Source organism: Spermophilus citellus, assembly GCF_964194105.1.
Source record: "Spermophilus citellus genome assembly, chromosome: 8".
Lineage (NCBI taxonomy): Eukaryota > Metazoa > Chordata > Mammalia > Rodentia > Sciuridae > Spermophilus > Spermophilus citellus.
This window is the reverse complement of record NC_138189.1, coordinates 28713099-28725676: the sequence shown is the minus strand read 5'-3', so window position 1 is coordinate 28725676 and position 12578 is coordinate 28713099. Positions and strand designations below refer to the sequence as shown.

At 33.2% G+C, this 12578-nt stretch overlaps 1 protein-coding gene across 1 annotated transcript in view; it reads right to left on the bottom strand.

Moving 5' to 3' along the window:
- The window catches only part of DTHD1 (death domain containing 1), a gene marked incomplete at both ends in the record, with an annotated part of 58728 nt that overhangs the window by 36106 nt on the left and 10044 nt on the right, over nt 1–12578 (bottom strand). Inside the window, one exon of the mRNA XM_081304147.1 lies at nt 11695–11939. Within this exon, the coding sequence (XP_081160273.1) occupies nt 11695–11939 (245 nt within the window). The remainder of the gene's footprint in view (nt 1–11694; nt 11940–12578) is intronic.

Genomic DNA, 12578 nt, shown 5'->3' with positions numbered 1-12578 from the left:
ATTCACATATCATATTTTACTTTCAGAATATTTCCTTTGTGGTATGCATAATGCATAGTCATTTAAATGTAAATGTCATTAACTTTTTCTCAGAAAACTATAATTTAGCTATTAAAGTACTGATTTTAAATGGCATGCTATACTCAAAAAATTAATTTTTTTCCCATTCTAGGTTATACATGTTGATTATACAACTATTTTAAAATAGAAAAGTAAATGGAAAAAGAAAAGTACACCTAGTTACATTGCCTAGAGCCAAATGCTACAATATTTTAATGGATGTCTAGTAGTCTTTTTCTAACTGGTTTTTTATTTGGCTTGTAAAATAGTAACTATATTCTGTGTCAAATCATGCATCCTAATTTCAACATTTGTAGCTAATATATAACCTTTGGATATCAATTCAAATGACCAGTCCCTATCATAACACTAAGAGAAAAGTTCTTTCTTGATTCAACTATCACTTCTGACTAAGGCTCATGAACCTTCAGAGTTTTAGTCCAAGGTGCCATTAGTCCCAGTTACAGTCATCTTGCAGAGAACACAGGCGGCATAATCTAGGCAGTCAGCTGTCTTTTGCATGGTCTTCCTTCTCTTAAGCTTGGCTGTGTTGCTGTCTCACTGCTGGGGAGGGCAGAGGATTCGTGTGATGTGATGCCACACTGCCCCACTATTGTACCAGCCCAGGTCACTACTCTAACGGTCGTTTTTCAAGAATTAAAAAGAAACTATAAGACAACTCTTTTCTCATTATTATGCTTATATTTAATTCAGTTATCCCACCCTGAGCTTAAGTACCCACTGTATCTTAGTGAGCCCACTGACTCTGGTCCCCAACCTGCACACACAGTCCTTATTCCAAAGGAGTGTCCGTGGTGCTAGAAAGTCCCCATGTTTTTTGTTCATGGCCTACCTATTGACATACGTAGGTCAGGCGTTCAAATTCCCTTCTCCTTTAAGCCATTTTTTTTTTTTTTTTTGCTAGCTGACTTCTGAATATCCACCTCAATCCAACAGAAATGTATCAGTAATGCTACCCCTCACAGAAAAAGGTAGCAATGACTTCCATCCCTTCTTTTTCAAGAAGCTGTTTCCACTCTGCACATTTACCCATCATTCCCAGGGATTAAAAAGCCCCATGCACCAAGAAGTATGTAGATAAAGTCGGTGTCACTGTTAAGATTCTTTTAGGAAAGTAATAGAAACCCAAAACAATTGTACCCAATTATAAAAATGAATCAATTAAAATAATACCTGTTTGTTAATGGAGCAAATATAGACAAATATTGAAGATTTCAGAGAAAAGCTGTATTTGATTTCAAAATCATCTTTTTTTCTTTTTGTTGAAATGGATTTGTTTTATTTTTAAATGAGCATTTTAAATTATTTTATTGGAGCATATTAATTATACACTATAGTGGGTTTCACTGTGGTATATTTATGCATACATTAAAAACATAATTTGATTAATTTCACTCACCATACACCCTCACCCTCTTTTGTCCGTCTCCCTAAGTCCCCTTCTACGCTACTGGTCTCCCTTTTTATTTGTTTATTTTATTTACTTTTTTAGGTTCCATGTATGAGAGAAAACATACTACTTTTCTGAGTCTGACTTATTTTTTTTTTAAAGAGAGAGAGAGAGAGGAGAGAGAGTGAGAGAATTTTTAATATTTATTTTTTAGTTCTCGGCGGACACAACATCTTTGTTTGTATGTGGTGCTGAGGATCGAACCCGGGCCGCACGCATGCCAGGCGAGCGAGCTACCACTTGAGCCACATCCCCAGCCCCGTGAGTCTGACTTATTTCACTCAAAATTTGGTCTCTAGATATATAGACAGAGATAGAGATAGGCATATCTATATAGATATAGATATGTCTATATCTATTTATCTATACATATTGCACATTTTTATCTATTTATCTGTCAAACATCATCCCTATCTACTTATTTTTTACCTCTGCATCTTTCCATTTTTTTCCTCTCAGTTAATAGTAAGAATTTTTTTATACAGTAGAAAATTCAGAGTTTTACATTCGAGAATTTGACTACCCAGGAAACTGACCTTGCTATTTCTGGGTCCAAGACCCTTCCCACATCAAACTTTCAAACATTAGGGAATTGTGAACAGCCTATTTGGGGCCAAGTGTTTAATTGTAAGTAGTGACATGGATAAACATGGAAGTCACCATTGTACCCACATGGACAGAAAGAGCATTTTCTAGAAATTGTAGTACAATTCCCAAAAATAAGGTGTTATGTAGACAAAACTTTATATATATATAAAAACTTTATATATATATATATATATATATATATATATAAAACACTTGATTTTATATATATATATATATATATATATATATATATATATATATATCTCAAGTGTACTTTCTCAAGTCCAAGAGTGCCCTGTTTTACCTTTCCTATCTTTCCACAAATGCGCTAATACCATACAAAGAACATTCAAGTTTTTCCCATGATAAAAAATTTTTTTGCTCCAAGTCATCTCAATACTTTATCTTAACAAGTAGAAATAGATACTACTAAGAACTTTTCAAATGTTGTTTCTCTTTGATTTAAAGAAAAATTAAAATTTCCTTTGACATTTCAATTCACAACTTTATATTCTTAAGTACAATAGTGTATACGAAAGTAAGTAAAAATATTTCAAATACTCTATTTTCAAGTTTGATAAATAATAAAAATCTTATTTTTTCAGAAAACATTTGTTTCAATTATTTACTGAAACTATTTTATTCTAGTAAATGAGATTTTCCTGTGTTAACCATATAGTACATAAGCACAAAATACAGAACATTTGCTTTTGTTATCTATAAAATTATTGTTTATTTCTTTAGTTGCGTCTCTAAAATATTACTGATATCACATGTAAAACAGAACTATAAAAGATAAATTGTAAATGAATAATCTGAGACCTGTCGCTCCATAATACAGAACACCTAGATGCTGACGTACTTGATTTTTTTTATTTATACAATTTTTTGGCTTTGCAAGAAGGGGAATCTTAAAAGAATTCCCCAAACTTCTTTCCAAAAAAATGTGTAAAGCCAAGATTGCACTTATTAGCAACCAGAAAGGAACAATGGGATTACTATGAGGACAAATGCCTTTCCAGCAATCTAGTATTTATGAGCAAACAACTAGAAGCAATAATCAAATGAGCAGAATGTAAAGCCGCCAATCCTTGGCATCACAGCCGAATGGAAAGGTGCACCTTCATAAGGAGGCTGAAGTAGTTCCAGGGAAGTAGCAGCTGGTTCTCAGCAGAGGCAAGAACAGATACCATCTGGAGAAAGGTAGCTCCAATGTACTCAGGCAAAAGTCCACCAGTACACACTCACAAATTAAAGTTCCCAAACAAATGAGGAGGTGAATACCATGGACAGTCAACAGAAGGAGGCAACAAATCAAAGTACTTCAAAGACTGAAGATGGGGGATGAGAACATGTGGAAAGTCAAATAAAATAAAGGACACTCTCAAGAAGAAAAAAACAGGCAGCAAGAGACTATCAGAAATGACTGGGGAAATTTCAACAAAAGCCAAATAGAACTTTAAAAAATAAAAAAGTAATATTTGTCCAAAACAACAATTCAAATGACATATAAAAGTAGATTTTTAAAGTGTAAAATATTTTTAGTATTGTCTTTTTGAACGGAAATGTGAAAAAAAAAACTACAGAGCTTATAACACAGAGACAGATAGAAAATATAAGAAAAGAAAGGAAATATGGGATTTAGAAAAAGGCTGCTTCAAATACATAAATTGAAACTTGAGCAGAGTGGATTAAAATGGGGAAGTGTACCCACTGCATCATTGTCTCCACTATGATCTTTCTAACATCCATAATAGGATCCATAAAGAGTGCAGTTACAGCCTCAGGGATTTTAAGAAGCACTGCCATCCTAGAATCTTATGCCACACAAGGGAGGTGGTCACTGAAATGGATCCCTGGTGACTGGTTTTCTCAGAATCCATGCCCTTGTCGATCTGGTACCTTCCCACAGGACTAGAGCTGTCTCTGCAACTCACTTGTGGCCTGCAGAGCACTGCAGAAAAGGAATGAGACCTTGCATAGGGATGCAAGCAAATATGTTTGGTCAAACAAAAAGAATGAAAGCAAGCACTGATGCAAAATTTCAGAATAGCATTTAACTTTGGTGGGGATGAGAAGCAACTAGAGTGGGGGAAAAGGGGATAGGACAAGGGAAGGACAAGTAAGGAGGGGAAATTTCATTAATGATGTTTAGTTTCTTAAGTTATGTAGGAGCATAATCCGTTGTCTCTTTTATTATGTGATATGATTTATGTATATTTTACAAATATTCTTGGTCTGACTCACACATTGCATTCAAGCAAGATATTAAAAACAATAGCAATATATAGAATATGTCATGTTTCATGGACGAAAAGGTATTTTCCTTACTACCTCTCTAAAATACAGCTTTCATAACATGGAATGTTTTTATTTAAGCAATGATTTTTTCCTTTTCATTGTCATCGTGAAATATTTCCTAGCTCATAATTTTATTTTTCACTTTTTGGTGATTCTGGGGATCAAACCCAGGGTCTTGTACATACTAGACAGCACTCAACCACTGAGCTACATCCCTAGTCCTCTGGCTCATAATGAAATCTCTTTATCCTTTTTCCAGAAATCATTCAGATATGAAAAAATGTGATCAAATACAGATCTTTTATTCTTAATATTCAGACTATGCTTTGGCCTGAACTAATTTTGATCCCTTTTATTTTGTGAAGTATGGATTACTACTTCATGATGCTTCTGTTTCCATAGAAAATGTTCGATTGGATTTCACTTTAGGGGAAAAGAATGTAAATAACAAGTTGAAATGGATTCTCATTTGCTTGCTTTGTGTTCCACTAGATGGATAAAATGTATTTACTATGGCACTAATAATAATAAAGAATAGTATAATATATCAATTTGACATTGTCAGAAAGTATAATCAAATTAGTCATGCAATTTAAACTTAACACACATTTGCTCGTATTTATTTAATTTACGTAATGTTTTTAAAGCACCATGTTGCAATTTTCCTAAATAATAATAAATGGAAAAAAAGAATATATATTATTACAGTAAAATACAGGTTGAAACAAAGAATGAGCTGGCCTAAAGAGAAGAGCATTTAATCTCTCCTAGAGATCTCAGGATGTCTTCACTGAGAAGGAAAGAGCTCACACAGTGATCAAGGGTTCTTCAATTAGGTGTGATAGAAAAAAAGATTTCCTTAGTAGAGAGATCATGTGCAAAGGCAAAGAAGTGGAGACTGCTGGCAAATTTGCAAGTGAAACGATAACAAAGAGCCATCTTCCCATGACACACACACACACACACACACATATCAGAGGTGAAGAGAAAAATCCCTTAGATTTGAAATAGAAGATCACAAAAAGCAAGAATTTTCTTTCCTCAAGGGAACTTGAGCGACTGAGCCCATGGACATGCCTTTGGTTGTCAGCCTCTTCTCCCTGACCCCAACCATGCACCAGGAGCTGGATGCTAGAGTTTAAACCAACAGCCTCAAAGAGGGAGCTGGAACAAATTCAGTCATAAAACTGGAAACTCAGAAGGGTTGCACTTACCATGAACGTGGAAAATAACAACCAAACATTTCTTTCCTTTTTCTTTTTTTTTTTTTTGACTTTCATATTATTTATGTTCAATGCTGGATTTTTTTAAAAATAAAGTTTAAGAGTTTATCATTCTTGCTATCTTGAATTTATTTTATTTAAATCACCTTTAACTTTTATCTGCTTATCTATTTAAGAATATATAAGTAGTACATTTTTGAGCCCTATATTTAAAAAAAACAGCAAAATATTTTACTTTAGCTTGGTGAAAATTCTATTTCCACATGTTTCCTTTTAGGACTTTGAGTCTGTTCCCCCTACCACCCTCCCCACTGATATTAGTGCTGCCAAGAATAAGACTGAGTTCATATTGATTGTATTCCTTTTTACTTAATCTACTTTTTGCTAATGGAGGTTTATGGATTTATGTTTTATTTAATCCTACGTTTGAGTTTGCCACGCATGTTAGTCAGCTTTGTATTGCTGAGAATCAAATACCTGAAAAGAACAACTTAGAGGAAGAAAGGTTTATTTTGGCTCATGGTTTCAGAGGTCTGAGTCCATAGTCAGCCAAGCCCTGGGCCTGAGGTGAGGCAGAAGGGTGTGGCAAAGGAAAGCCACTCACATTATGGAAGCTGGGAAGCAGAGAAAGAGAGAGAAAGGGGCTGCAGGGTCCTTTCCAGATGCACCCCCAGTGACCTACCTCCTCCAACAAGTCCCGCCTCCCGGCAGTCCACACACCAGTGTGTTAATCCACTGATGAGGTCAGAGCCCTCATGATCCACTCATTGCCTCAAAGTCACTTCTCCAAGTCTTGTTGCATAGGGGACCATGCTTTCAACACTTCAGCTTTGGGGAGATATTTTGGACTCAAACCATAACACCACATTGAGGCTAGATGTAGATCGCTTTACATGATTATTTTCTAGTCAGTCAGTCAGCACTTTCTAACTCAAGTCTTTAATCAACGTCAGAAAATTAAATTCAATTATGCCTTTGATTTTTGCTTTTTTATGATTGTTTGGTCTCCTTCAAACAAATAATTAGTTTATGCCACATTGTAATGATTCTTTATCATACGTTGATCCTTTTTCATCTGAGCTTGTTATCTTATACCACCTTATCCTAATGTCCTTTTATCTTTTCCTGGTTTATCCTGATGACTTTCTGTTCCTGGGTTTTGTTTTCCTTCCTTCCTTCCTTCCTTCCTTCCTTCCTTCCTTTCTTTTTCTTTCTTTCTTTCTTTTTAAGCATGCTTACTGAGCAACATTAAACACAAAATAGAGTTCTATAATAATCTCAAATAATCTGTAATTTTTATTGTTCCAATGACTACAAAATATCAAAATGACAGTCTCTCAATATTTCTATGAGTTTTCAATGTTGTCTTTGCTCTTCTTTTGAAATCTTGTTTTTTATTTTGTTAAAACACCATATAGAATTTTTTTTTTCTTATCCTTGGTTAAATGTTCACTAACCAACCATTTTCAGTGGTAGCCACTGAATCTTTTTCTCAGATTTGGAGGGAAATCTTCAGTGTTTGTCAAAGATTTCCTCAGTATTTTTCCTCAGTATGATTCCTCTGGATTCAATAGAGACCTTCTCCTACATGTGCTGACTAGGTTTCTGAGGTTTTCAATAGGATGAGTTCGTGAAAAAATGTCACCTCCAGGACATGTTTCTACCAGGCTCTTATTGCATTTGCCTCTATCTGTACATTTGTGGGAGTTTCATTCCTGACAATTCAATACAATGCCTCCAACTTCTCTCTATATTCTGCCCTGCTATTTGTGACAGATGTGGAACTATAGAAAAGAAGGGGCAAATGAACTCATAACTCAAAAATTGTATTTGTGGATAAGTGTAATTTACCACTTAAAATGAATTAAGAATAAGAATCATATGACTATATCTCAACAGATGCAGAAAAAGCCTTTGATAAAATCCAGCACCCATGCATGTGAAAAATGCTGGAATAAACCCAACTATTATGTGTAACTGTAAGGTTCGAATTTTAAAAATTCTGGAGAAAATAGGGATAGAAGAAACTTACCTCAACATTACAAAAACTTTATATGACAGAATATAAGTCAACATCATCTTGAATGAAGAAAAATGGAAAGCAATTTCTTTAAAATCAGGAACAAGATAAGGATGTCCACTCTCACCATTTCTATTCAATATAGTTCTTGAAGCTCTAGCCAGAGCAATCAGGCAACAGAGGAAAATTAAAGGGATATAAATAGGAAAAGAAGTCAAGCTATCTCTGTTTGCTGATAACATAATTCTATATCTAGAAGAACCAAAAATATTTCACTAGAAAGCTTCTTGAGCTAATCAATGAATTCAGCAAAGTAAATAGCACACAAAATCAATACTGATAAATCAATAGCTTTCCTATACTCCAACAGTGATTTTGCTGAGGAAGAAATCAGAAAAAAAATCTGTTTTACGGTAACATCTACAACAACAACAAAAAATTGGGGAATTTATCTAATCAAGGAGGTGAAAAATCTCCACAATGCAAATTAGAAATTACTGCAGAAAGAAATTGAAGATGATGGAAAGACCACTCATGTTCTTAGATAAGTAGAATTAATATTGTCAGAATAGATGTATTACTAAAAGCAGTCTATAGATTCAATGCAATCGCCATAAAAATACCAAAATATTAATGACATTCATCACAGAACTAAAAAAAAAAAGTCCTTAAATTCATTGGAAGAATAAAAGATGAATAATAGTCAAAACAATTCTGAGCAAGAAAACTGATACTGATACAGCAAGTATCACAATACCCAATCTCAAATTACAGTACAGAGTTACAGTAAGAAAAATAACATGGTATTGGCATCAAAGTAGACATGAAGACACATGGAACAGAATGGAAAACACAAAGACAAACCCATATACTTATAGCCATCTGATGATACATGACAAAGTTACCAAAAATACATGTTGGAGAAAAGATAGCCTTTTTAACAAATGATTCTGGAAAAACTGGATATTAATATGTAGAAGAATGAAACTAGCTTTCTATTTATCACTCTGCACAGAAGTTAAATCAATATGGATCAAAGACTTAGGAATTAGGACAGAAATCTTGCAACTGTTAGAAAGAAACACAAGGGGATAGGAAAGGTAGCAGAATACAACAGTCACTAATATGGCAATATGTAAAAATGTGAATATATAACAGATGTGATTCTGCAATCTGTATTTGGGGTGAAAATGGGAGTTCAAAACACAATTTGAGTCAAATGTATGAAAGATGATATATCATGAGCTATGTAATGTTTTAAATAATCAATATATATATATATATATATATATATATATATATATATATATATAAAGAAAGAAACACAAAATCAACATTCCATCATTTAGGTGCAGGCACTGACTTATTCAACAAGACTCCTAAAACTCAAGAAATAAAAGCAAGAATCAGTAGCTGGGATGCCATCAAATTAAAAAAGCTTCATCACAGCAAAGAAGAATGACTAAGGGAGTCAAGAGAGAGTGTACAGAGTAGGAAAAAGTCTTTGACAAGGGATATTAATCTACAAAGAACTCAAGAAAGTTAACATGAATAATCGGGCAAAAGAACTAACATTTGTCAAAAGAAGAAACACAAATGGCCAACAAATGTGTAAAATAATGTTCAACATATCGAGCACTCAGGGAAACACAAATAAAAACAACACTAAGATTTCATTTTGCTCTAGTCAGAATGACAATTATCAAAAACACAAATATATTAAATGTTGAGAAGGATGTGTGGGGGGGAAGTGTACACTCATTCATTATTGGTGGGACTGCAAATTAGCACAACTACTACTCTGGCAAGTAGTATGGAGATTCCTCAAAAAACTAAAAATGGAGCTACCATATGACCTTGCTATCTCACTCCTTGATGTTTATCCAAAAGTACCAAAATCAACCTGCAATAACAATAATGCCATATCAATATATAATAGCCATATATATTATATATAATAGTTTTATGTATGTATATATATACATATATAAAACTCCAGAGTATATATGAATTTTACTTAGCCATAATAAAGAAAGTAATTATGGGGTTTGCCAATAAATGCATGGAACTGGAGAACATCATGCTAAGTGAAATAAACCAGACTCAGAAAATCAAGTGTCATATGTTTCCTCTCATATGTAGAAGCTAGAGCAGAACAAAGAGAACCAAGTAAACAAAGTGTGGAGCAGGGATGGAATACCACCAGAATATAGGGAAGATCAGTGGAATAGAAGGAGATTGAGAGCATAGAAGGAAGGGGGACAAGAAAGGGGAGGAAAAGTGGAATGGACTTAATAAAATTATGTTATATACAAATATAAATATATCACAGGGAATTTTACCTTTATCTATAGGTAAAGTATCAATGAAAAATAAATAAACATGCAAAAAGAAGACCAGTAGGGTTGAGGAAGGAGAAAGGAGGAGAGAAGAGGTCATGGAAAGGTTGGGGAAAACGGGAATAAGATAAAATTCCAAGCATGTCTGATTTTGTCAAAATGAATACAAGCACTACTTATAACTATAATGCTTTAAAAAGAATAATTAATGAATAAAGGATGGTATTTATGGATTATAGAGGTAAATTTGCATTCACTTTGATATATATAAATCAGAAAATATAGACACACATGGTTTTTCTTGTTATCTTTCAGGCCAATGGAGTTGCTTTGTTTTATAATGTAAAGTACATGGTAATCACAAGTTATTTGTATTAATTCTTACTATACACTCTATAAATAGTAAAAACACTTACTAGATTCTGGCAATGGGTTATAAATCAACTACAATCCATTTTTAAGGTTGTTTAAACTCTTATCTTTTAAAAAAATATAAGTATAGACATTAATGTTGGAGGAGAATAAATTTCAGTCTTTAAGACCACTATATTTTAAACTGGAATCTCCAAAATTCTTCTGATTAAAAGTCTCACTTTAGCACGATATGCAGGAACATGGACTAACTAAAATACCACTTGGGTTACACACAATCTATATAATTTTGGTAGCAAAAGACATATCACTAGATACTTCACACCAGAGTCCTCTTGATTGCTTCCCCCAGGCACATTCCAACGTTTTACTGCTGCCTGCTTCCTAAACTGCACACATTTTAGCAAAGAACAAACAATCTACCCCTTTCTTTCTAACCTTGCTAGCCGCAAACCAAAGGGATGATAGCTAAATAAAAGGCATGATTGGAAATGGAGATATGTGAGTCCAGGTCAAGATTACCCACTTGTTAGGGCACTTGTATGAGTTCTTAATGTCATTGAGTTTAAGTCTTCTCATCAATAAAATAAGATTGTACGACATAATGTACATAATCAATTTGGCACATAGTAGCCCCCCAATTAAAAGTAGTTTTTGTTTCAAGTAAGTTTCTACAGCCATTATTTAGTTTTTAAAAGAAAAAAATATTTCCTTCACAACTAAAGAAAAGTCTCTCTCTGCCTTTTCTGTTAGAAACAAAAGGATAAATATTCAATGAAAAGATAGGAAATAATATCAAGATTGCTATTAATTCATATATTATATTTGTTGTTAGTATTTTCTTTCTTGGTGATAGCTTAACACATGTATTTGACTTATTGGTGGAGATTTTGTTTAAGCAATTAAACTGGGAGAAAGACTATACCTACAGATAGGTTTATCTATAGGGTAAATATTAATTCAAATTTAACTTTTCTTTTAAAAAGTCAGGTTATTTTTTTCCTTACACTAACAGAAGATTTTTTCAAATACAATAATTACAACAGTATGCCACATCTTTGTAATTCATCATAAGTTTTTGAAAGGAAGCATTCATTTGATCTTTTTTTATATCAATCATTGAATAACCTACTTTGGGTTCATTAGAACTAAAATTTTTATTTCCTTTAGTAGATCAATAATATTTTATCTCTAAATTAAAGTTATTTCATAATATTTCAATACTGATCTCTAAATAGAAGACATTTTGTTACAGTTTTTAATCATTTAAGTTTCTTTGCTTACCATTTTATCAGTGAGCAACAGTGGGGTCTTACTCACCGGTAGACATATAGAGGAGTGATCCTGTTTGTTGTGGCAGTAATTGCTCTTTTATGATCTTTTTCCGACACAAGATTCTTCTTATCTTGGTGTGGAAAGCAAGGTAGGAATACAGTAACGGGCTTCTGGAAAGGATGTGTTGATGGGTGCTGAACATGAATCAGAGGACTTGTGGACAGTACTGAGTAGGAAGCTTCTTGCTGTGCTTTTAAATATGCAATCAGAGATGGGTCCACTGGTTGGATCTAAACAAAGGAAAACACTGTTTATATTTCTATATTTTAAAAGCAAAATATATAAAACATTAGCGAATATTGCAGAATATAATTCCTAAGCCATTTTCTTAAAATTTGACAGGACATATCTTCATGCATTACTGTGTCCACTGTGGACTGGAAACAACACTGTTTATATTATAGAACAGCCTCTGGATCCCTGTTTACAAAGTCTTTCTGAAATCTGGCTTCCCTGTCCTGTGTTATAAATAACTAAGGAGCACTCTAAATTGTAGGCAACAAAATGACCTAGAAAACAAAAGAGACATTATATATAATTTCTAATTATAACTATTATTAAATCAAGTGATCTTTAGAAACTAGAAAAACAAGACTATATTTACTTAAGTGTTTCCTTCTCATATAAAAATGGTTAATAATAAAAATAGATAACATAATGCCAAAATTTCAAAATTTATGGAGAATATGAATAAAATATTCATATTATGTTTTCCTCCAATCTTTCTGCTTCACTTAGCACTTAGGATAATAATTGGGAGAAATATGGGCATGAGTTGAGCCTGGAAAAATAGGGAATATTATTTGAAGAAATAAATATTCAAAAAGTGACACTGATATATCATTATACTCTTTGAAAATGGTGTTTGC